Below are 26813 nucleotides of genomic sequence, written 5' to 3'. Positions count from 1 at the left end.
AAAAAAATCTTGGGGTTTAAATAACTTTCTTTATTATCAACACAGTTAAACTACTTTTCATTTCTTTTGATATTTCTCAATGCTTAAATTAAATTTAAGTTTGCAGCAGACAAAATGTTGAGCATAAAATTAAAAGTATGTTTTTCTGATGTTAATGATATTGTTTAGGTTTTTTGTGGTTAAAAGTTTGAAATACAATTCATTCCCATGGTTTTGCCCTATTCAATGTCTTTCTCAGATCCCTGATGTTTTATAAAACTAAATAAAGTAAAAAAAGGAAAGAAGTGTAAATGCAATGTTTAAACCCCAAGAAAAGTCAAAGCAAATCAGTCACAGCGCTTGTCTTTTTTTTTTAATTTGATGACATGTACAGCTTTTACAATCAGAAATGTCACGGAATCCACTTAATAAACGACAGCAATACCCCCCCCCCCCCCCCCCCCCAGGCTGAATGCGTGTCTGCATGTAAATTACAATTGCAATGTGTTGGCACCGCACACTTAAATCTATTTATGGCACAGACAAAAGAAACTGCAGCAGAGGGGTGACACACAGTTAAGGCCGATAAGAGTAACAACAGCAATGGTTTAGCCTGGGAACCAGGAGTCCTGGCATGGAAAGCAACATACCCCCTTTTTGCCTACAAGCTGTATACCGGTAGTAGGAGTAATTTTTCTGTAGAATAATTGCATTATTTTGAACAACAGTTGGAATGACTCAAAATAGTCTGTATCAAAATGCACGCAGACATGTAGCAGTTTCAAAAAGCACAAGTGTGTTGTTTGTAAACTAAACACATTTTGCTTCCTGTCCAGTTGGATATGCTTAAAGAATCCTGCATGGAGATCCACATTGCACAAAGTGAGCTGGTTTTCTCATATTACACACAAACAGAAGGCTGTGGATGTAGAAGCACTTGTGTCGCTTTGAGAAGAGCAGGGGTGTGGCCTTTCAATGAAAATACTGCATCTGGGTCCAGTTTCACAAAGCACTTTCAGCACTGAGCAACAGTACCTTCAAGACGGAACTGTATAGCTTTACAGAATCCAGCTCACAATAAACACATTAATATGTATTCATTTGTTGTGCATTGCCTTGTCCACCCTTCTTTAAGCACAGACGGTGTCTCATAATAGTTTACCACAATAAATGAGGAGGTTCCACCAAGGTTATCCTTTACATTTACCATAGTTCATCAATGTTTTTTTTAATATGCTTTACCATACCTCTCTGAGCTTTACAACGGTCACGCATGCTTACTTCTGCCATGACTTCACAATGCTTTGTTGCACTTTTCTCTGCTCTTATATTATTTGGTATTTATCTCACCCCCATCTTCAAACACTCAGTCACACATACGTGAGGTAAAATAAGTAAACAACTCAAGGTGTAGGTAGAGTAGAAGCCCCATTTGATTTTGTTTTTTATACTTTTACCCTCCATGCCACTTTGATCCATTCTAAGCAACGGCGATGCTTGTTCACTAAAGGTGCTATTGTATACAACTCCAGTAAATACTGTATTGTGATTTACAAAAGTGCAAATTGTGATGATGGTTTTTATGATACATGTCTGCAAAACAACTTAACAAAAACCCATCAGCGAGCAAACACAACCCTTGGGTGAGAAAGACATGTGGTCATCATTGCTAACCAGGGTCAAGATTGAGCCAAAAAAGAACAAAAGGCTATACTGCCTCGCCCTGCTCCAGAAGCAGTTAATTCATGACACAAAGATCATTACAAATACAGTACTGTTTAAATAGAATGTTCATAGCATGGGACTAAACTGTTAAGAAGCGCAGCTGTTTCCTAATGATGTACACTCACAGTAAAACTAAGAGGAGCCAATGTTGCAGATTATTTTTGTAAAAATGTGTTTATTTTTTTTTTTGTACCAAAACGAAAACTCCTTTTTTGGCATTCAATCTTCAGAAGACGACTCCTGTTACCCTTAGGTCAAACCTATGATGGTTTAAAGATTTGAGGGACACACTCTCACCGTTCATGTACTGCAATGTATCTACTGTAGTTCAATAACATGCTACAATACCAGGAATCCTGCTGTTGCCTCCCAGCTTGTTAGGAACTAAGTATCCCCAGTTCGAGGAATCGTTCAGGTTTTCAGACTCCCAGTGATAGCTGCACCTACACAATGTGGCAGGAGACCCTATCGTATGATGTCCAGATAGTGCACCTCTGGGTAAAGGGCGTTTATAAGGAGTGCGAGCAGGCGGTTCCCATCCTGCAGGCAGTGACCAGGGTAGCTGATGAACTGTCTGGCTTGGGCGAGTGGCTCTTGGAACTCGGAGTACTGCTTACTGGAAGGCATCGAGTCTAGGACACTTAGTGCCTGAGGATAAGAAATCAAGCCTTTATTACACTGGAAGAGGGCATCTTGTTTTTACATGCCCCAATAAGCTTCCCAACCCAAACGTTTCCCATTTACTGATTATACAAAGTACAATTTAAACTGTTTGAATGAAAACAACAAGGAGTGGCTAATATTGTTTCCCACACCCATATAACAAGGTTTAACTCAAAATTAAAATGTGCCTTTCTCTTGTAATCTCTTGCAAATAGCACCACAGTCTAAGTAAGATGTATTTAGGAAATTCTTTATCTGTATGGTCTTTAAACTCAGGCAGCTAATGCAGGAAGGGTATTGTTTGGGAAAGGCATTTAAAGGTGAGTTTCAAAAATAGTATTTGTCAAACATATATGGTTTACCATTAATCAAAATGAGATGAAACAGGTGGTTCATATTGAACACCTACCAACACACTATTTTAAAATGGGAGAATCTCCTTATTCATCTTACTTGCATGTTGCATTACTATAGCAGAGTACTGAATTCATATGTTTTCATATTTCAAATTCTCAATGGTCATGGGGCACACAGTACGTACTTGCTGTGCTTTGGGTGAGAGCTGCAGGTCTGTGCCTGGCTGGAGTCGAAGCCGATTCTCTGCAGGGACCTCTACTAACAGGAAGGCAGACATGCTGCGGGCCACCACTCGGAACCTGCAGAGCACAAACACAGGGTGACTGTATAACAGAACAAAACCCAGCTGCTGTGCAAGCAATACATAACTACACAGAGCTACAGATCACTCTGCTGTGTAAAAAAAAAATTCTATTTATACACTTTAAAAAACTAAAACATTCCTATTGATAAATAGGTAAAGAGCCTTTGGTGTGGGTGTGAAATATCCTAACTAATGCAATCATCACAACCACTGCACCACCATGGCCTCAATATAGCTTTCAGTATCTTGTCTAACCTACAATTACATCTGGTGCATCAGTGTAACCATTAACCTACCCCCTGTAGGAAAATATGAACGGGACCATGTACACCAACTGGACTGTATAAGAGTGTCTTTGTACTGCAAACTATAACTTATGCTCAGTAACCTGTGACTGGAAAATAAGTACTAAATAAGGTCAATGCTGGTGCACAAGCTCATCTCATAACACCTTTAAGGTCAATGCTGGGACATGGCAGAGCATGGAATAACAGGGGTAAGAGTGTTGTGAAATTAATGTTCTGTGGAAATAACTATGTTAAAAAAAGGGCAGTAGAATGTAGACATAAGAGGTCATTTTAGCACAGCATGCAAGCTTGTTTTATCTGCCTGTATAAATTAGGCGACACACAAGCATTTAGGAGAGACAGCTTCCATTCTCCTCCCCGAACATCGTGCTGAGGTCTGCCCCACGTGACTCCCAGTGGGAAAGCAATATGGCCAGCTGCCTAACTATTGTTTAAACCCAGTGACTAGTTATGGCAGGTATGGCTTGAGTGGTGACATCAGACCCGGAAGAAACACAGTACTGCGCCGGTTTATTGCAAATAAAAGGTTTAAACAGAAAACAAAACACAGAAAATAAAGGGCAGAATGGCTAAATGAACAGACAAACAAACAACCCTGTGAGACAGACAAACAAGTACTGTGCTGGTGCTTCCAGCATGAAATAGCAATTGTTATTATTTTATTTTATTAAATTTATTCTCCTTCTCTGTCCCGGTCTCTACTCACTGAACACCCAACCCAGAGTGAGTGCTTTGTGCCTCTATACAGTTGCGCTGGGATTCAATTACTAATTAATTATTCACTTGCATCCCAGCATGTGAACTAATTTGTGCAATCCCCTGTGCTCATATATATTACATACTTTATCTGCATGTGAAGTGATTGTGCAATCCCCATGCCTACATACAACTATATATTTTAAAATCACTTGTGCTACACAGACCCATTTATATCCTGTGCACCAATACCTATACACCAACATTAATACACCACACGCAACACATAACACACACAGGGATGGGGGACACTGCCAAACAATTTTAAGTTTAATGCTAATCTCTTCTTATGCATGTGTGCTTTGAGACTTGGAATCAATACATGTAATACTGCTTAATTGGAATTGAAACCTTAAATTTATGAAAATACTATATATATATATATATATATATATATATATATATATATATATATATATATATATATATATATATACACACATACACACACATACACACACACACATACATACAGTACTGTGCAAAAGTTTTAGGCAGGTGTGAAAAAATGCTGTAAAGTAAGAATGCTTTCAAAAATAGACATGTTAATAGTTTATATTTATCAATTAACAAAATGCAAAGTGAGTGAACAGAAGAAAAATCTACATCAAATCAATATTTGGTGTGACCACCCTTTGCCTTCAAAACAGCATCAATTCTTCTAGGTACACTTGCACACAGTTTTTGAAGGAACTCAGCAGGTAGGTTGGCCCAAACATCTTGGAGAACTAACCACAGTTCTTCTGTGGATTTAGGCAGCCTCAGTTGCTTCTCTCTCTTCATGTAATCCCAGACAGACTCGATGATGTTGAGATCAGGGCTCTGTGGGGGCCATACCATCACTTCCAGGACTCCTTGTTCTTCTTTACGCTGAAGATAGTTCTTAATGACTTTCGCTGTATGTTTGGGGTCGTTGTCATGCTGCAGAATAAATTTGGGGCCAATCAGATGCCTCCCTGATGGTATTGCATGATGGATAAGTATCTGCCTGTACTTCTCAGCATTGAGGAGACCATTAATTCTGACCAAATCCCCAACTCCATTTGCAGAAATGCAGCCCCAAACTTGCAAGGAACCTCCACCATGCTTCACTGTTGCCTGCAGACACTCATTTGTGTACCGCTCTCCAGCCGTTCGGAGAACAAACTGCCTTCTGCTACAGCCAAATATTTCAAATTTTGACTCATCAGTCCAGAGCACCTGCTGCCATTTTTCTGCACCCGTTCTTGTGTTTTCGTGCATAGTTGAGTCGCTTGGCCTTGTTTCCACGTCGGAGGTATGGCTTTTTGGCCTCAAGTCTTCCATGAAGGCTACTTCTGACCAGACTTCTCTGGACAGTAGCTGGGTGTACCAGGGTCCCACTGTTTTCTGCCAATTCTGAGCTGAAGGCATTGCTGGACATCTTCCGATTGCGAAGGGAAGTAAGCATGATGCGTCTTTCATCTGCTGCTGTAAGTTTCCTTGGCTGACCACTGTGTCTACGGTCCTCAACGTTGCCCGTTTCTTTGAGCTTCTTCAAAAGAGATTGGACAGCACATCTGGAAACCCCTGTCTGCCTTGAAATTTCTGCCTGGGAGAGACCTTGCTGATGCAGTATAACTACCTTGTGTCTTGTTACTGTGCTCAGTCTTGCCATGGTGTATGACTTTTGACAGTAAACTGTCTTCAGCAACCTCACCTTGTTAGCTGAGTTTGGCTGTTCCTCACCCAGTTTTATTCCTCCTACACAGCTGTTTCTGTTCCAGTTAATGATTGTGTTTCAACCTACATACTGAATTGACGATCATTAGCACCTGTTTGGTATAATTGTTTAATCATACACCTGACTATATGCCTACAGAATCCCTGACTTTGTGCAAGTGTACCTAGAAGAATTGATGCTGTTCTGAAGGCAAAGGGTGGATTTAGATTTTTCTTCTGTTCACTCACTTTGCATTTAGTTAATTGATAAATATAATCTATTAACATGTCTATTTTTGAAAGCATTCTTACTTTACAGCATTTTTTCACACCTGCCTAAAACTTTTGCACAGTACTGTATATATATATATATATATATATATATATATATATATATATATATATATATATATATAAAAACAATTTAAATTTCCCTTGAATCGTCACGTATTCGGGGAAAACACAAAATACCCACAAACAAGTCCATTTGCCGAATCGGCAGGCACACACTCAGTCCCTCAGCCGATCGGTGGTGGCATCTCGAGGTTTTGACAAACGGAATCAAATAAAGACAAAAACAAAATACAAATATTTTTTTCAACGCGCAGTCGCGATTTCGTTAAAGGTAAGACACCCAGGACCCAGATCTATGGCAACGAACTCCGTGAGTGCGAGGATCGTTTACAATATATATAGTATTCAGCAATTGTTTATTATCATTTTCTCCCAAATTAAAGTAGGCAATTATTTTTAGGCTCAGCTCACCACTACCAACTCTGCGCTGACTCGGGAACAGCAAAGACGGACACACGCTGTCCTCCGTAGAGTGTGATGTCAGCCGACCACTTCTTTTCACACTGCAGACTCACCACGCAGCCACCTCAGAGCTACAGCGTCGAAGGACAACGCAGCTCTGGGCGACAAGCCCGCAGGTACCCGGCCAGACTACAGGGGCCGCTGGTGCGCGTTGAGCAGAGTAAACCCTGACTGATCTAAGCGCAGCGTAGTCAATTATCAAAACAATCTCTCTAAGCAAATATCAAAATCGAACAACAAAAATGTACATGAAAAAGTTTTACCACTACTATTGGTTCTCTCTTTGGAGATGCTGTTTCATTCATTCTATCAACTGCAGATCTTCAAGGTCTCAGTATGAGTAGTAAATATCGGTACAATACCCACTGCCTACCTGCTGGAAAGGGGAGACTTCTTGCCCAGGCCTATAGCCCCCAGGATCCCGGAGGCCAGCCTCTCCTCTCCCAGCTGTCCCAGCCGAGTCTGCATGGCCAGCAGGGTCTGTACCAGGGGCTCCAGGTGCTCCTGCTCCACCTGCACCATCACCAGCTCCAGGGCCTTGTGCCACCACAGGAACAGCTTGCTTTCATCAGACGCACTGCTGCAGAAACAGGGGGCGGGGGTCAGTTTAACAAATAGTACAAATAGTTTAATCTAGCTTTAAAAAAAATTGTAAAATCAGAACAAAACACATTCCACAGCTTCAAAATGTTCAATCAGAATTTTAGAAGACTAGCAGATAAACATTTCGGCTAGTGCCTTCCTCTGTGTACTCCTGTGGGAATGTGGGAATTATCACGTGTTGCTTGAGGATGTTGTCTGAAAATGTTTCTTGAATTTTTTTCAGAAACATGTGTCTGGAATCAAGTTTCCTTCTGCATGCTGAGCCTAACCCTGGTGAGCGTGTGTTTGTGCCTCTGACCTGGGGAAGACCTGCTCTGTCCAGGCACTGAGCAGGACCAGACTCCTCCTCTCGCAGGCCAGAGTCTGCTCCAGGTTGAGGCGCTGCAGGATGTACACGTAGAGCGTCAGGAAGCTGCCCAGGGACAGGCTCTCCTGTAGGAACTCCTCCGCAGTCAACTCCGGCACCTGTAGAGATACCAGGATAGGGCCCCAGCCGGAGGACTGGTCAAGGGAAACGCCTGGGAATGAGGAGATTGACAGAAACAGGCAATGAATGTAGAACTTAAGTGTTTATGCAGAAAGAAAATGACAGGTAAAGAGAAACTTCATAAGCACTTTTTAAAACAAAAATAATGATGAAGGCATGGCATTAAAGATAACAATACACTGCTTGCGTCTAACACAGATGAGCCACGACGGGCCAGACAGCCCCTTCAGGTTCCCAGCTTCTCTCAAGTTCTTACCATCGGTGAAGTAGGCCAGGATGCATGCCTCCGTGGTGTGTGCCATGTGTCGGACGGAGGCCAGGCAGTGGCAGGCTGCGGTGAGGAGGGGCAGGACCAGGGGGGCGCGGGCTCTCCTCTCTACCCAACTCAGCAGGTTCCCTTGCAGGGACAGTGCCGTGGACACACCTGTGCTGTTCAGCACTGTCAGCACCTCTGCAAACAGGCTGCATGTCGCCATGTGCCTCTGCTGCACATCAGTCTCTGCAGGACAACAAAGGGAGGAAAGAAGTATAAGTCCAGTAGACAAATGTTTCAGCTAGTGTTTTCATCAGTGTACTGATTAAGAACTGTATGTCGTTTATAAATAAATAAATAAATAAATAAATAAAAGAATCCGTTAGGGTAGGACAGTCCCACCGTGTGACAGCTATGTGTAAACAGCATCAACCACCATTATGTTAAGGTTATAATTTTACCTTACAATTCAGATTGCGCATTTTGAAGTTATGGGAAAGGATTGTTTTTTAAAATGTCCTTCCAACACATGCCATAACCAACCGATGTTTGCAGTGAAATGTGTATTAGATGATCTGCAGTGAGGGGTTAGAGATGCTTTCTCAAGGACTCAAGTCGTAACAGTGCAGGTGAGATTACTGCCTCATACTGACAGCCAGACCTAGTAAGACTCCTGACCTGGTGGATTGAAGATCACAATGTCCTCCAGCAGTCTCTCCATCTCCCTCTGCAGGTCTGCCAGGGCGATACTCCCGTTCTGGTCCAAGGACACTAGGAACTGAACCACCAGGTGGATGAATGCCCGGCACTTAGGAGTCATGTCCTGCTGATGCAAACAACAAGCAAGGGATGTTAATAGTTTAAACATTTTCCATGTCTTAAATCTTTAGAATTGCTCCTAAACTTTTAGTCACTGTCAAAGATATACATGTCAACTGCAGTTTTTATAGAGCAGAATTCCCATTATGTTAAAGTTCTAAATCTTAATGTTTAAACATTTTGGAAATTAAACTGAATTTAACAGCCCTATAACAAACACAGCATGGCTCTTGGTCTAAGACCCCTCAAAGCCTTGTGTCTTGGAGGTGCCAGCTAAACGGTTAGGATCTCATGCTGAAACATGAAAACATACTGCATTCTGCAGACTGCACCATGTAACATGCACAATCAATTTACTGTATGCATTACATTTCTAAACTAAAAAAATGACTTCACTCTATTTTCAATACCAAAGGTTATCAACATGGTAGCAACAGAAATGCATTAAAGATGACAGTACAGTGCAGGACACAATTAGCATGGTCTTGTAACTATGTAGCTATAGCATTATAAAGGGGGAACACTGGTGCAGTGCACAGGTAATATTTTAAGAAACTACACTAAACAGAAATATAAATGCAACATGAAAGTGTTGGTCCCATGTTTCATGAGCTGAAATAAGAGATCCCAGAAATTTTCCATACACACAATAAGCTTATTTCTCTCAAATTTTGTGCACAAAGTTGTTTACATCCCTGTTAGTGAGCATTTCTCCTTTGCCAAGATAATCCATCCACCTGACAGGTGTGGCATATCAAAAAGCTGACTAAACAGCATGATCATTACACAGGTGCACCTTGTGTTGGGGACAATAAAAGGCCACTCAAAAATGTGCAGTTTTGTCACACAACACAATGCCACAGATGTCTCAAGTTTTGAGGGAGCATGCAATTGGCATGCTGACTGCAGGAATGTCCACCAGAGCTGTTGCCAGAGAATTGAATGTTCATTTCTCTACCATAAGCCGCCTCCAATGCCATTTTAGAGAATTTGGCAGTACGTCCAACCGGCCTCACAACCTCAGACCACGTGTAACCACTCCAGGCCAGGACCTACACATCCGACTTCTTCACCTGCGGGATCGCCTGAGACCAGACACTCGGACAGATGAAACTATGGGTCTGCACAACCGAAGAATTTCTGCAAAAACTGTTAGAAACCATCTCAGGAAAGCTCATCTGCGTGCTCGTCGTCCTCACCAGGGTCTTGACCTGACTGCAATTCGGAGTTGTAACCGACTTCAGTGGGCAAATGCTCACCTTCGATGGGCACTGGCACGCTGGAGAAGTTTGCTCTTCACGGATGAATCCTGGTTTCAACTGTACCAGGCAGATGTCAATGTGTATGATGTCGTGTGGGCAAGCGGTTTGCTGATGTCAATGTTGTGAACAGAGTGCCCAGTGCTGGCGATGGGGTTATGGTATGAGCAGGCATAAGCTACGGACAATGAACACAATTGCATTTTATCGATGGCAATTTGAATGCACAGAGATACCGTGACGAGATCCTGAGGCCCATTGTCGTGCCATTCATCCGCGGCCATCACCTCATGTTTCAGCATGATAATGCACGGCCCCATGTCGCAAGGATCTGTACACAATTCCTGGAAGCTGAAAATGTCCCAGTTCTTCCATGGCCTACATACTCACCAGACATGTCACCCATTGAGCATGTTTGGGATGCTCTGGATCAACATGTACAACAGCGTGTTCGAGTTCCCACCAACATCCAGCAACTTCGCACAGCCATTGAAGAGGAGTGGGACAACATTCCACAAGCCACAATCAACAGCCTGATCAACTCTATGCGAAGGAGATGTGTCGCGCTGCATGAGGCAAATGGTGGTCACACCAGATACTGACTGGTTTTGTGATCCACGCCCCTACCTTTTATTTTTTTTAAGGTATCTATGACCAACAGATGCATATCTGTATTCCAAGTCATGTGAAATCCATAGATTAGGGCCTAATGAATTTATTTCAATTGACTGATTTCCTTATATGAACTCTGACTCAGTAAAATCTTTGAAATTGTTGCATGTTGCGTTTATATTTTTGTTTAGTGTTGTAGACAAAAGTACTATACTGAGGATGGCTGAAGCTGAAGTGTTTGCCTACTCGACTCTGGTTTTCTTCCAGTTTTACTAGTTATTGTGATTGAGCGTTTTGAAGTTGTGAACGGTGAAGTGCAGTGCTGTGCATACCTGGTGCATCCTCCCCTCAGAGTCAGCCCCAATTCCTGCAGCCATTTTCAGCAGCTTGACAGTGAGCTCAGAGGATAAGTCCCTCTTCAGGATGAGGGCTGGAGGGTAGTGGCTGTTAACGTATCCAAGAACGTTCTGGTAGGACGAGAAGTCCACAAAGTGCCACGGCAGGGAGCTGGCCTGACCCAACAAGTTCAGAAGAGGAGATTCCTGCAAAGAGCAAGCAAGGAAAAAAAAAAAAAAAACACATTTAAAAATAAGTGCATTACAGACTATGTACCATGTGTTGCTGATAACCGAAGGTGAGACACCTTGCTATCAAAAGTTGGAACAATAATCGTGTACAGAAAAAGTAAGATCTGACTATTTTTAAAAGCAAAAAGAGTGTGAGAGAGAGACGAAGAACTACTAACTAGAGATACATCTGCAATTATGCATCCTGCTTTCGAACCCCAAATGTAAAGACAGAGCAGGTGTCTGACTCACAGGCTTTGTGATGAGTTCATCCTCCTTGGCCAGGAAGACCATCATGTAGAGCAGGTAGACCACCATGGTCTGCGAGTGGGGCTGGGGTTGTGGGCTCTGCGCATCGCTCAGCACACTCACCCAGTTCACCTGACACAGCAGCGCGCCCACGAACAGGAAGCAGCTCTTCGGGCTGCCTCGCTCCACCTGCAGACAAGCGCACACTTCATTAGTTCATTGACACGTCATTTAGGACTCTGCTCCCACACTTAGGCAGACTCCCACCGGAGGGAGTAAGAGCTTGGGAGATCTCATGTTTTGTCACAATTGTATTTTTTGCTAGAAAAATGAAACACGCTTGCTCCTTGCGTTTAACTACTGTTATTAAGACCAGTAATTCATTACAATTATATATACTGTTATTAAGACCAGTAATTCATTACAATGATATATATAATTTTAGTGCCTTTGCAATACTAGGCAAAATTCTCATTAGTCCTGAATAAAGTAATTATCTTAGCCTTGATATACACTACCCTCTCTACAACTGTCCCAATACATCCTTTTATGTTCCCACCATATTCTTTTCCTTGCGAGTGCACATACAGTCCTTGCTTCCAAGGTGTCTTTTACCACCTCTTACAGAGGGCCAAAACAACAACCCATATATAAAAACAACAACAACACTATATGACAGTAAGCAGTGGGAAGGGAGCACAAGCGTGAAAGTACCTTGAAGAACTGATCCATTAGGGCCTGGTCTGGGTGCAGGTCCCTCCAGGGCAGCCGGCTGTAGGCTCTGTGGTAGATGTACAGGATGTACTCTGGCATTTTGGGAGCGGTGCAGGTCTCACAGTAGTGCATGAGGTGCAGCCATAGTGCCCCCCTCTGTCCAGGCAGCAACTTCTCTGTAAAGCAGAGAGAGGCTGAACCATACCGTATGTGTATTTTTTTTTTTAAGCTACAATGCCTATAAAAAATCTACACCCTCTTTCAAAATGTTCACCTTTTGTTGCCTATAGCCTGGAATTAAAATGCATTAAAATAGTTTTTCTTTTTCATTTATCTACACATCCTAACCCACAACCTCCAAGTGAAAAAAATATTCTAGAAAGTTGCAGAAATTTTATTGAAAATAAAAAAACTGAAATAGCTTGGTTGGATAAGTGTCTACCCCCCTTGTAATAGCAATCTTAAATTAGCTCAGGTGTAACCCATCGCCTTCAAAATCACACACCAAGTTAAGTGGCCTCCACCTGTGTTAAACTGTAGTGATTCACATGATTTCAGGATCAATTCAGCATTTCCTGTAGGTTCCCTCTGCTGGGTAGTGTATTTCAAAGCAAAGAGTCAACCACGAGCACCAAGGCGCTATCAAAAGAACTCTGGGTCAAAGCTGTTGAAAGGCACAGCTCAGGGGATGGGTATAAAAAAATATCAAAGGCCTTGAATATCCCTTGGCGCATTGTCAAGACGATTATTAAGAAGTGGAAGGTGTATGGCACCACCAAGACCCTGTTTAGATCAGGCTGTCTGTCTGGATGACCGAGCAAGAAGGAGACTGATCAGAGAGGCTACCAAGAAGCCAGTGGCAACTTTGCAAGAGCTATAGACATTTATGGCCAAGACTGGTCAAGTGCATGTGACAACAAGATCCCAAGCACTCCACAAATCTGGCCTGTATGGTAGGATGGCAAGAAGGAAGCTATTACTCAAGAAAGCCCACCTTGAATCCCATTTTAAGTATGCAATAAAACACTCAGGAGATTCTGTAGCCATGTGGCAAAAAGTTTAGTGGTCTGATGAAACTAAAATGGAACTTTTTGGCCTAAATGCAAAGCATTATGTTTGGCGCAAACCCAACACAGCGCATCACCCAAAGAACACCATCCCTACTGTGAATCATGGGTGGCAGCATCATGTTATGGGGACGTTTCTCATCGGCAGAGACTGGGGTACTTGTCAGGATAGAAGGGAAAATAAATGGAGCAAAGTACAGAGAAGTCCTTGAGGAAAACCTGCTGCCCTTTGCAAGAAGATGTTCACCTTTCAACATGACAATGACCTGAAGAACAGATGAAGTCAAAGCTACACTGAAGTAGCTAAGGAACAAAAAGGTAAATGTCCTTGAGTGGCCCAGTCAGAGCGCCGACCTAAATGCAATCAAAAATTTGTGGCATGACTTGAAGATTGCTGTCCATTAACGCTCCCCTAGGAACTTGAACAGTTTTGTAAAGAAGAATGGTCAAATATTGCCAAATTTGGTAGAGACCTATCCCAACAGACTAACAGCTATAATTGCTGCCAAAGGTACATCCACCAACTATTAACTCAGGGGGGTGGAAACTTATCCAACCATGATCTTTAAGTTTGGTATTTTTAATATGTAACTTTTTCCCCTTATCAGTGTGGAGTATGGTGTGTAGAGAAGTGAAAAAAAAACAAAACCTCATTTAAATGCATGAAACTGAGGCACTGACACAACAAAATGTGAAAAAAGTTCAAGGGAGTGTAGACTTTCTATAGGCACTGTAAATGAAAACCCCATTGATATGTATATTTCAGTCAAGACAACTTTTCTGATTTAAAAACACAAACAAAAACATTTTATAATATTTTTGATTGGCTCTGTGGTACCCCTACCACAGAGCCAACAGCCATGTACAGTACTTGTTTGAGCAGGTAAATTCGAACCGACAGTACCGACAACATAGGAAGGTGGGTTTAAATTAACCTGGCATGGTTATTACTGGCTACCACTGATTTATAATTGAAAGGAACGTGGGGGTAACCTTCTAGCCCAATCTCAGCTTGATTTTTGACCCTCACCTTCCAGAAGTTTTGCATTGTTTTACAATAATTACGTTTTTTGTCATTGAAGACAGTAGCTAAGACTAAAGCACAGAGCATCCTTTCAGCTGTACTTAAGAAGTACAGTGGTAGTATAACATACACCGTTATAATTTAGAATAAAACATTTAGAAAGAGAATCAAATGGAAGACCCAGCTGTTCCCGATGGGAGCAAAGCACTGCACCTCAGTAAACAGCAGGAAAACAAACTTACCCTTGAACTTCTCATGCAGCAAGTCAATAAACTCAGAGTACAAATTCACCATGCTGGCTGCAGCAGACGAGTCAGTCTCCAGCCACGGGTAACAGCGAGGGCTGCTGGGGATGGCAAAGGCAATTGTATAACAAATGACTACATTTCATCTCGTAATAATTGAAAACAACTAACTGCATAAGCACAGTTACCTTGCCTCTCCTGTGTCCAGCACCAGGATCCATGGTCTAAAAAAGCCCACGATTTTAGAATGCAGAGCCTGCAGAACTAAAAGAGAAACATTTTCTTCAGTATCCATACCAGCTAAAGTAGGCTGGCTTACCTTCATCAGATATTCCAACTGATCCCAGTTAAAAGTACTATGTGCAGCAGGGAAAGGGACTGTGAGGCTCAAGTGGGGTTATAATACAGTACTTGCTGTTGCCTGAAAATGTCGTCACTGACATACTGTACATGCCCCACCACAATTGCAAATATAAAACTACAGCGATATGATATGGATCTCGATATGCAAGTCATGATACGATACAGCTCACAATATGCAAATCACGATACAATATGTATCACAATATGCAAGTAATGATACGATACAGATCACAATGTGCAAGTCACAATATGATAAGTATCAAACAAATGTTTTGATCCTGATGAGCTTGTTTAAAATGATGTGTAACAACATCAAATTATCATTAACGATGCACTATTTTGTTAAAAGACCAAACTCAATTAATAGGGAGATAATGCATTCATTCCAAAAACAAAGCAGATGTATTTATTATTCAAGAGGCACTTGGTCGACTCAAGTAGCTCTGTAGTGCTACAGGTCATGCCTCACAATACAGCCCTCTATTATGATAAACTGCATCATGTTAAGAAAAGTATCACGATTCACTGAGACACAATTAATCATTACACCCCTACCCAGGGGAATAATGTAAGGGAAATGTCATATCACAAAACTGTTGTTTAACTATTGTTAAACAAGTGATCAGCAGTCTAGCAGTTTGATGAATATCAAACCGAATTTGTGCTGTTAGATCAATGGAATTCAACCAACTCAAAACAAAATAAATCATGGAAAAAAAATGGGAAAGCGTTAAGATGGATTTTTTTTTTTTTTTTTTTTTTTACCAATATGACCCTTTACAATAATTCTTATAATTGGGAAAGGTGACACAGTACAAGCACCTTTTCATAGATCCTGTCCACAGAACCCATACCTTGTATAATCTGGACACTGCCCACTGGCTCCTTAGCCAATCCAGCAAACTCCAAGTCGATGATATTTTTCAATAGATAACGCCAAAACATCTTTACTTCATCCATGTAAGGACCCCATTTGAAAAAAAGACCAAAACTTCGGAAATCAGCTTTAGAAAGATGGAGTTTAAGGAAGAAATCTGACAGCCATCCTATTGTCTCTTGGATCTGGAAGACAGAGTGGTAGTGTTTTGCAGTGTTTTATTTCTAATTGCATTAGTGTATGACTGTTACAGCTGTAAATCCACCTGGAATGACTAGACAAATTAATAGGTTGCATCTTGCCTTTTCTGTACAGATTAACAAGCAAACAGACAAACTTGAATTGTTTAATTAACTTGTACTGGTAATTGTGCAAGTCTTTCACTTGCATACTCATTCTCTGCTGTCAGGTAAACTCTTGCTTCTGGGAATTTTATATGTAAAGTCGATTCTTTGATTATTCTGAATGACATAGATTAAAATAAAAACTATACATAACAGAATGCTAAAACCTAGCATAGCAAATAAAATCCCATGCATTTTATCAACAATTATATTGCAAGAAAGTGAATTCCTAGTCAATCTTGCCTCTCTCATTATTTGCAATTATCACTGGTTGAACTAGCTGCAATCTACTATACCTAATTTAACTGACAGATGCCATTACCAATCAAAGCTGTAAACAATGAGAGCTACACAGCCAAAGGGTGAATAACTGTCAATTCCGTTACTTTTTTATGCTAAGTGGTGCCATTCTGAAATGATTTTTATACATAGCTGCTAGAGTCTCTTTTGCTGACTGTCCCCGCCCCAAACAGAAGCAAGGGATAAACGTCCAGGATCAAATTCATGAAATTGTGTAAAGTCACTTCAGAAGACTTTGTCAAGTCGGGGCTAAAAGGATCCCAATGGCTTAGCATCAACTACATTACGAACCCATTCCATACCCTCATCATTCTCTGTGCATGTGAGTGTACTTGTAAAGCAGTGCATCTGCCATACCTGTTGAGAAGAGAGGATCACTGTAGTAGTTTCTCGGGCAGAGCCGGGGATCTTGGTGGATTTCTTTTTGGGTGGAGAAGTGCACCCCAGTGCTCTGAGGGATACCCTCCAGCAGTCAGGACTGATGAGCTGCTCTGCAGAACCTGCAAACCAAGAGACACATTAAAATGAATGCTATATTAATGCCTCTGCCTGCGCATATTTATTATTTATTTATTAATTAATTAGTCCAACTTTGAACTTCCATCTTCCAGTTCAGTTTTTGCTGGTAAGCCTACAAAATTCTGAAGATAAAGCACTTTTTATACAAAAGTTAAGACTAATGAGACATCTGATTTTATGAATTAAAATACACTACACCAGGATTTAAAAAAAAAAAAAAAACGTTTCATAGAGAAAAATATAAATTCTGATATGATTGCTTACTCTGCATGAGAAGCCTGAGGAAGTCACTGTAGTGATCAGGGAACTGGTAGCACAGCAGCTGAGTCCAGTGTTTACAGAAGAGGTTAAAGGGCATCAGGAGCTCCTCGTCTGGCTGGAGGCCACAGGAGGTCAGGGCGAGGTGCACCAGCTCCATCAGCCGGCTCCGCTCTGAGAAGCGGGGCTGGCTGGAGCTTAGCCAGAAAACCAAGTCAAACTGGAAAAAAAAAAATATGCGTGTTTAGAAGTGTTCAGAGGGTGTTTCTCACTCAGGTGTGTCGGTCATATAAAGACTGCAAGAGAAATACATTACCACACACTTATAAACATACAAGTTATTAAATCTAAATAAAAACGGATACAATAATGTGTTGTGGTTTACGTGTTTAGAATGTTCTGTCAATGCGGGAGCTACACTCGCTGCAAAGTTATAAGCGTAGTTGCTACTAGTACGTTCTAAAGGGGACTTCTAATTAAGTTTACAGATCAATGTTCCCCAAACTCACTTCCTAAATGTCATTACTATCATGATCAGTTACTTGATTTTCAAGCACACTGCATATTAAAGCGACACCACGCTGGAGGATGAAAATGCACAATCTGCCTAGATAAACAATAACGAATGTAAACTAAAGCTTTCCTTCACGCAGTACACATGGATCTGAAGTGTACACACGTATTTCAGAAGTATAGCGATCACCATTGAAAAAGCTCAGATTATGAGCTTCACGGCCCTGACCATTCTTTGTCAAACCCATACTGCTACCCATGCCCCACATACAAAGGTAGTGTGAATGAGTCTCTAGCAATGTGTAGGAAACTGAAGACCTTGGTGAGCAGCATGAAGATGACGTCTCCACTATCCCCATGCAGGGCGAGCACCACCTCCTCATACAGGGGGACCAGCTCTCGGGGTGAAGCGTTGGGGGTGAAGTAGGGGGACAGAAGGTTACAGAGGCGCCGGTTGTGCAGGATGGTCATCAGCATCTGCTTGCACTCCTGCTGGGTGTCTCGGATAAACACCTGCAAAGGACACACAACTAGAGAATAACTAAAGTCTTAATGCGCACTCATGAAAACAAAAGCAGGTGTTCTGTGACATTGTTATTTCAATGCTTTTACATAAAATACATTTTGCTACAGTAGTGTGCAAATTTAGGAGAACACCTCAAGATTTGTCATTTATATCCTTTATATGCCTACATGCATGAAAAACATAGAGTACAGAATTTTAATTTTCGGTCGTGTACTCGTGAAAATGTTAGACCACTGTGTGCTTTAATTAGGCATCTTAAACAACTTTTCAAAAGTCTCATGCATTTTACCATCTGTGTGGCTATGTGTTCCCTTTATCTTACTATTTTTAATTAATTGCCAGTTAAAGTCATAAATTAAATTAAACAATCACTAATTTGGCTATTTTTACAATTTCCCAAGATTTTCAGTTCTAGTGGTTTAATTTCATATGCACAACAAATCAACACAACAGAAGCAATGGGGTGTTCTAAAACATTTGCACACTACACAGCATTTGCCTTTCATGCTATTCTCTGGATGACTAGGGGAGACATGGCTCCATATACAAACAGCTTCTTAAGCACCTTGGGAAAAGTCACTCTGTACCTTCGTCCTGCCCGCTATTATTTGAAAAGCAATACTAACAAATGCACCCTACCTGTCCCAGGATCTCAATGCAGGAGGAGAAAAACTGCCTTGTGGGAGGGTGGCGCTGAGTGTCGTCGCATACGAAGGAAACCACCTGGTAGAATGCATCGATCCCGATCTTTTGGGAAGGAGCAGTCATCTGGAGTTTGTAGGCATTAACAAGGGCCCTGTATCAACAAACAGTCATTTAAGAATCATCAGCCAGGTTCTCAGCTAAAGAAAGCCCTCAGAACAATGGCTTGTTGCCTGTATCCTTTTTTGAAACTCTTGTGTATCTAAGCTCCCCTGTCATTAGCACTGAAGGAATGTGCACTGGGTACCTGTAGTTGATCTGAAATGACTCACGTTATGAAGTTCTCCACGTGCACAGCGGCCTCAGCCACACTCTGAGGAGGGGGCTTCATGGAGTCCGTCTGCAGCTGTTTAATGTCTTGTTTCAATGACTGAATCTGGTTTAGTACAGCCTCATGCTTGTGCATCCCTTCAAACTGAGAACAGAGTAAACCACACCATTAAAGCACAGAATAATAATTCCACTGATTAAGGTGTTATCCAAAAAGAGGTTGCCTGCTTGACTGAGTTTCTTGTGGTTTCATTGATCCTCACTACAGAAGTATGTTAATAAAATACACGATGGAAAAAAAAAAAAAGGAGTATGAGAAAGACTTACTGATCTCGCTTGGTCAGCACAATCAGTGTATCTCAATCCAACTGACATTCTGTGGGAAGAACTTGAACTTTGAATTTGTGGTTTGCAACACTCTGCCAAACGCACTGACTTGAGCACCCATTGCAGAGAATACTGATGAGCGAATGGTGCACAACCCCACAGGACACCTGAAGGCATTTTGAGGAGGAGTCTTTGCCACCCCAACTCCAGGTAAAATAGTAGGGCAACCCAATATTAAATGGCCACTGAGTGCAAGGATGGATTTTTCCACCTCTTAACTAGAAATACATGAACAAATATAGCCTAAGTATCAACTAAGGTATAAAGATAATATACCTAATTCACAAAACTTTAAGGACCGTTTAAGGAATGTTTAGCTTATGGCTTTTTAAAGTCTGTTTCCATTAACTAAAGCTAGTTTTGAACAGTTTTAAAGATGGCTTATTATTCTATCTTCAACTTTCAAAACACTGTATAATTTAAGATAACATTCTAAAAAATGTTCCTTAAAGTTCTGTGAATAAAGTCCAGTGTGTGAGCCGAAGCAGCCTTGACCTTGACATTGATAAGAGCAGACCCCTGGCATGGTCTACCCCCACTTCCCCGGCACTCCAGCTGCATGGACAGCTGCTCCTCCCGATTACTGTATAGCTTAGGCAGAGTGTCCAACAGCTCGCTGTCTAGCGCCACCTGTTGGGACTCCCGTAGCACTGCAAGCCTGGGGACAGCAATAAAATAAAGGTAATGTCTAGATTATCTTTTTCTCTGTATTACTGACATTTGCCATTACAAAAAAGCACATTTACCCATTGAATTATGAAGAAACAGATTAATTACAGTGGTTTCAAGTTAGACATGGTTGAATAAATAAATAGCCCTTGGCTAGTGGCTGCGACTGGACTACTCAAGGACAAACTGAAAGCCATACAAACCATCTTTGATGTTAAGCTGTTTGGAAATGGCAGTGGTGAAAGAGCTCGGGCATTCGTTCACTTACTTGGCATGGTGCTGCAGTACACTTAGATCATTATGGATGAGTTCGGTGGCAGATATTTCGTTGGACAAGGCGGAAGAGGATATATTCGGGACTGGGGCTCTCATAGACACCAGGGGTACTGGGGCTTGTGGCACATCATGCTTCTGCAGGTTAGTCAGGATGCGATCTCGTGCTTAAAAAAGAAAAAAAAAATGAAGAAAAAATTAAGTTAAAACTACTTGCCTGGTTAATTATTTGTAATATACATTTTTAAGATTACTGTAAGCAAGCAGCCCCCTGCTTGTGACTATCATAAGAATCCTACTATCTTTGTCTGGAGATTTTCTTCTATGAGAATAAGCTTGTTATTACAGGCATTTTACCCTGTATCACTGTATGAAAAAATATTTATCCCCATTTAGGGTGATTTTTCAAGAGGTACTGAAGTTTTACTTTAAGGAATGCAAACCTTGAAAAGATGCCCCCACTGGCCCTGATTAAAACAACTCACCTGCCTGAGGGTTGGTAAAATCAGTGAAGCTAGTCGCACTGCTGTTGTGTAGGCAGGACGGCTCGGTTCTGATCTTAGTCCAAAGACTCAGAACCTCTCTCAGCTCATGCTGTACCTGTTCAATATCCATATACTCCATCCACAGCTCCTAAAATCAGAAACCACCAGCATTTACTTGTATCAACATGTGTAATTAGAATAACGTTGCTATGACATCTTGCACAATAATCTCTCCCTAACAGTAAACTAACATATTATCCAAAGCCATTTTGATGTCATTCCTCACTTTCAATAGTACTATGACTCTGCCTAAAGCCAGATTGCATATTATCTAAAATATTATTTGCCTTCAAGAAACATTTCAATTGACTAACCAATAATTCCACAATTTCTGCCAAAGTTGACAGATTGGAAATTGGGCCATAGTTGTCCATATCAGATGGATTCCCTGCTTTTAATAATGGAATAACATACGCCAGTTTCCAGACATTAGGTTTCTCATTAGACTCAATTGAGAGGTTGAAAATATAAGTAAGAGGTTCAGCAATAACTGTTGCAGCAATTTTTAATAAAAATGGGTCTAAACCATCAAGCCCTGCAGACTTCTTGCAATCTAATGTTTGCAGCGATCTTAAAATGTCATCTACCTTAAAAGGATGGAACTGAAAACTATCAAAACCAGGAGAGGACAGACTGTTACTCTCTAAGTTATATGTGGACTTGACATAAGAAGCTTCTTTATTTTGTTCAAAAATATGACCTGCTTTGAAAAAATGCTCATTAAAAGCATTTAATATGCTAGTTTTATCAGAAACAATAGTATTACCTACAACTAATTGCTGAGGGAGACCAGATGAATTTTTAAACTGTAAACATTTTATAATTTTCCAGAAATTAGTATAATTACTATATTCATCAGCTGTAATTTTCTGATAATAATCAGATTTAGATGTCTTAGTTAATAAAGTACACTTATTTCTCAATTTTCTAAATGCGCACCAGTCCTGTGTATTTTTGGTCTTTCTAGCTACAGCCCAACATCTGTTCCTTTGATTAATAAGTTCTGCAAGATCCTGAGTAAACCATACCGGTAGATTGCGATCAAAAGATCCATTCAAAATGCTCAATCCGTTTTCTAAGGTAAAACTGTAAGACTCTAAGTCAAGTAGACAAACGTTATGACTAGGGCCTTCTTCAGTATATTAATACTTATTTTACAGTTTTATCTTAGAACAAAGTGGAACATCTTTGCTGAATGCTAATGCCAAAAAACATACTTAGAAGTTAAAATCTAACTTATAGGTCTCACAAATCCCTGAAACCACTCAGCACAGAAAACGTTGAGGAAGCTACCTGCTGATTCTGCATGACTTTGGCCAATCGGTGCGAGTCATATTGTTTTGGTAAAGATGGCAGATAGACCTCCTGCATCTGCAGATTTTCATCAACCAGCCAAACAGCAAACACATTGATCAGCCTGTGGGGCAGTGAAGGAGGAAAAACATGAGTACATTCTCCTCATCCTCTTCAACTGACAGCAAAACTAAATTAATGTATTTGCTATTGAAATGCTAGAATATACATTATTTTGCACATGTGTGGTATTAGACATCAAGTACTGTAATTGCACAAATGCAATTGGCTAGCTGAAAGCAACTGTATTGTAAGTAAAGCCCATACACAAGGCAACTTTTGGGAAACATTGTTTCTGGCAGCTACTGAAGCAAATATTTCTGACATTTTCAAGCATGAAAATTACTGGAAAATGTCATCCCCTTGCAGGCAGAATGCTTTTTTTTTTTTTCTTTAAAAGATATCAGCATTTGGCATTTTATTATGAAAAATAAAAATCAGCCATTACATTTTCTTACATTTTTATAAAAAAAAAAAAACAACTTTGCAGTTACAAGTTATTTGCACTTCCAGCGACGACTAAGAAAAATATGGGGGGGGGGCAATATTGTTTTGAAACTATTTTTGCAATTAAAAACAGATAAAAATAACTACAGAAGACTGAAAAGATTACTTTGTTTTAACTTTCAGTATTTAAAGTCCATGCGATGCATGTATCTTCATTGCATATTTATGATGTAATATGCACACGTGAATGCTGCAGTATGCTGCACAGTATCTGTAGTAATCTCACGCAGTTACCTGACCAGCTCCTTGTGCACTTCTGGGGAGGTCATGTGCTCTGGAGTAGGGCTCATGGAGCTCCCCTCCCCCTCACCGGGCTCACAGTCTCTGGGGACCTTTAGGGCTTTGCTGGCTGCATGATGGAAATCAGCCACCTCCACCAGGCGTTGCCTCATCTCTTTCAGCAGGTTAGAATGAGCCGGGCTGTGGAAGTAGCGCCTCCCAATGCAACCCCTGGCCTCCAATCTGCAACAGAAAAAAATCAAACAAAAACAGAAGGAATTTGTAAACTTCCTACATTTGTAAAATAAAATAAAATGTTATACCTGTTTATCAAACTTTTCAAAATGTCATCAATGTAGACTGTTCAGGGAGTCTTGCTGTTATTACACCGTGTAACAATTTTTTTTTTTTTGGTTCCTGGGTAGTAAGTGTTATTTCCTAATTGCTTATGCCTCAAAAGTATAGAAAATGGCTATTATTCCCCACAAACTTTGCTTTTGTGACCTGGACAGTGAAATTTCAAAATATCACTATTTCCAATGGGAAAACTGGCAAATGTGTGTCTTTTCGTTCACATAAAGTCAGAATAGTAAATACAGTAAATACAGTATAATCGTAAATCCTGAAAAAATACTCACTTCTAAATCTTTTGTAGTCATTTTTGTATTACTTTAGTATAAATACATGCTAACTTGGATTCATATGTTGTTTTTTCTGACTTTATGTGAACGAAAAGACACACATTTGCCAGTTTTCCCATTGGAAATAGTGATATTTTGAAATATCACTGTCCAGGTCACAAAAGCAAAGTTTGTGGGGAATAATAGCCATTTTCTATACTTTTGAGGCATAAGCAATTAGGAAATAACACTTACTACCCAGGAACAAAAATTGTGTTACATAGTGTTATTTTTCCTTATACATAAAAAGTTATACTCAAGGACTGTGGCAAAGGATGTTAAGAAGTAGATTGCAAAGTTAGTTATAATAATTATAATACATCTGGTAAAATCCAAAGCAAAATACTTTCATTTATCTATTACTCTCAATCATAAGATATATAGTAGCACTTCGCAAACTCCCTCATCAGTGTAATGGAATTAGCAGAAAAGTTCCTTGTGTTACAGTATGTCCTCTGAATATTTGAATTTTATTTCAGACAGATTCTATCGATGTGCATTTAAGGCAAAGGGAGTTACCCGAATTCTGGCCCAGGCTGACGCAGGTAAAGCAGGAAAAATTTCTGCCAGACGAGGGGAAGGAGGGGGTGGTCTGCGGGGGTCACCAGGGCCTGGTGCGCCCAGCGATAGACCATAAGCCTCTGCAAGGATGGGACCACGGGCAGCTTCAGCCGAGCCTGTGCTTTCTGTCAACAGAGGATGAGGTATAGAAAATAATTACTAATCTCAATCAGTTTTGTTCCAGTCAAAGATAGAAAGGTGAGTCAGGGGTCTGCCTTGCCATAAAGCCTGATGTACATGTCACCGAATTTATGTCACTAGAAGATATCTCAACTAAAGCCATTCATACTAATCTTTGAACTTGACTCAAAGCAAAGATCGAGATGCTGGGACCAGTGACACTTTTAGGAACAATATCAGCGATTCCCTTGTTTTAATATAATATAATATAATATAATATAATATAATATAATATAATTCGGGCTCTAATCAGGATACTGATAATGGGGATTGCTGCTTAAATGAAATACAATGTTGGGAGAAGGTTCTTCCCAATGCTATTTATTTTGTTTAATTGGGACGTCACTTCGTTTAACTGGGATGCAGTATTTTCAAGTGATGAACGGAGATCACTTTTCAGAGCAAGACAGGTCTGCGTAGCGCCGGGCAGTGAGTATGTGATTACACTGCGACTTGCATAAATTGCGTAAACCGCGCTGAACTCTTGAAGGAGCTGCTGGAGTCTCCTGTGCTCTCAGGCTGAAAGAAAGTTGGCATGTCAACATCGCAGGTGCCTCACCTTGTGATAAGATGTGAAATCATTCTTTTTCATTTCATGTAGAAATAAAAAAAAACAGCAATTCATTTTGTTAGGAATAAAATAAAATAAAACAAAACAATTGACTCGTATTTTTAATTATGTACTTAACATTTAACATAATGTAGTTTTATTATTTTTCTTTTGGGACAGCAGCTGACATAGTCTGTCGTGAGGCACGGCATTGTTAGGTTTGCGCCACACATATTGCTTTGAGTTTTGGCCAAAAAGCTCTATGTCGGTCTCATCTGACCACAAAACCTTTTCCCACATCGCAGCTGGGTCACTCTCATGCTTTCTGGCAAACTCCAGACGTGCTTTCAGACGGTACTTTTTGAGTAACGGCTTCTTTCTTGTCACCCTCCCATACAGGCCAGTGTTATGCAGAGCTCTTGATATGGTTGACTGGTGCACCATTACTCCACTCCCAGACACTGAACAATGTAGCTCCTTCAGTGATTGTTGGCCTCTCTGTGGCTTCTCTCACAAGTCTCCTTCTTGTTTGAGCGTTGAGTTTTGAGGGCCGGCCTTTTCTTGGCAGTGCCTGGGTGGTGTGATGCAGCGTCCACTTCCAGATTATTGATCCAACTGTGCTCACTAGGATATCCAAATACTTGGATATTATGTTGTACCCTTTCCCTAATCTATGCATTTGTATTACTTTATCTCTAACTTCTGTAGAATGCTCTTTGGTCTTAATTTTCCTTCAGATTCACAGCCTTAACAATGATCCTTCAACAGTGGGGTTTTTATCCAGAAAATGTGACAGCGACTTTAATGGTTCACAGGTGGAGGCCAATGGTAAGGTAGCTGTGTCCTCGTTAGGGAAATTTCTTTCATCGGTGCAAACTGGGAGCTTCAACAGCACAGGAGTTGAATACTTATGCAAGCAAGATATTTCAGTTTTATTTTTCTTAAAAATATTTCCCAACATAAAACCAATGTCACCTTACAATAATTGATTCTGAGTTTCAGTGTTTAAAAATAAAATATCAAACAGAACAAAAATTTCAACGTACCATTTGTAATTCGGTAATATAAGAGAATTGGTCAGGGGTCTGAATACTTTTGCAAGGCACTGTGTGTGTGTGTCTGTGTGTATATATATATATATACACACACACACACACAGTACCGTGAAAAAGTATTTGTCCCCTGTCTGATTTTCTGCATTTATTTGACACAATGTTATCAGATCTTCAACCAAAATCTAATATTAGATAAAAGGGACCCTGAGTGAACAAATAACACTAAATGTTGATACTTATTTAATTTATTTATTAAAAAAAGTTATGCAACACCAAATGCCCCAATGTTCTTCAACCATTCTGATGTAGACTTGCTTGTATGTTTCAGATCATTGTCTTGCTGCATGACCCAGCTGCACATCAGCTTCAGCTCGCGGATGGATGCCCTGCAATTCTCCTGTAGAATTCTCTGATACAGAGCAGAATTCATGGTTCCTTCAATGATGGCAAGTTGTTTGGATACTGATGCAGAAAAGCATCCCCAAATCATGACACTACCACCAACATGCTTGACCGTTGGTATGAGGTTCTTGCTGTGGAATGCAGTATTTTGTTTTCGCCAGAAATAACGGGGCCCAAGGTAAGAAAGGCCTACAGATCCCTGGATGTTGTTCTAGTTGACGATTTTACGCCTTGCTCTTTCTTGGAGAGATTTTTGCAGGACGGTCACTCCTGG

The 26813-nt window shown here is 40.7% G+C and overlaps 1 protein-coding gene across 8 annotated transcripts in view; it reads right to left on the bottom strand.

The window, feature by feature from the left end:
- Positions 1–337: 337 nt before the first annotated feature.
- Positions 338–26813, bottom strand: part of epg5 (ectopic P-granules autophagy protein 5 homolog (C. elegans)) — a 55002-nt gene continuing 28526 nt past the window's right edge. For 4 of the 8 annotated variants that reach the window (XM_041227534.1, XM_041227565.1, XM_041227543.1 and 1 more), the window contains exons 23-45: positions 24311–24477; positions 23127–23354; positions 22326–22449; positions 20973–21120; positions 20483–20654; positions 20041–20203; positions 19161–19303; positions 18826–18982; positions 17979–18173; positions 17154–17367; positions 16728–16870; positions 15704–15911; positions 14675–14750; positions 14484–14587; positions 12151–12326; positions 11440–11625; positions 10954–11163; positions 8610–8757; positions 7935–8177; positions 7490–7709; positions 6962–7168; positions 2909–3023; positions 338–2352 (exon numbers count right to left, since the gene is read on the bottom strand). In XM_041227534.1, coding sequence (XP_041083468.1) covers positions 2170–2352; positions 2909–3023; positions 6962–7168; positions 7490–7709; positions 7935–8177; positions 8610–8757; positions 10954–11163; positions 11440–11625; positions 12151–12326; positions 14484–14587; positions 14675–14750; positions 15704–15911; positions 16728–16870; positions 17154–17367; positions 17979–18173; positions 18826–18982; positions 19161–19303; positions 20041–20203; positions 20483–20654; positions 20973–21120; positions 22326–22449; positions 23127–23354; positions 24311–24477 — 3930 coding nt within the window. In that variant the 3' untranslated portion in view covers positions 338–2169. The remainder of the gene's footprint in view (positions 2353–2908; positions 3024–6961; positions 7169–7489; positions 7710–7934; positions 8178–8609; positions 8758–10953; positions 11164–11439; positions 11626–12150; positions 12327–14483; positions 14588–14674; positions 14751–15703; positions 15912–16727; positions 16871–17153; positions 17368–17978; positions 18174–18825; positions 18983–19160; positions 19304–20040; positions 20204–20482; positions 20655–20972; positions 21121–22325; positions 22450–23126; positions 23355–24310; positions 24478–26813) is intronic. The other 4 variants (XM_041227556.1, XM_041227592.1, XM_041227584.1 and 1 more) reach the window with 3 other exon arrangements.

This window comes from Polyodon spathula, chromosome 2 (genome assembly GCF_017654505.1).
Source record: "Polyodon spathula isolate WHYD16114869_AA chromosome 2, ASM1765450v1, whole genome shotgun sequence".
Taxonomy (NCBI): domain Eukaryota; kingdom Metazoa; phylum Chordata; class Actinopteri; order Acipenseriformes; family Polyodontidae; genus Polyodon; species Polyodon spathula.
The sequence above is the reverse complement of the archived record's forward strand: the minus strand, read 5'-3'. Positions and strand labels throughout refer to the sequence as shown.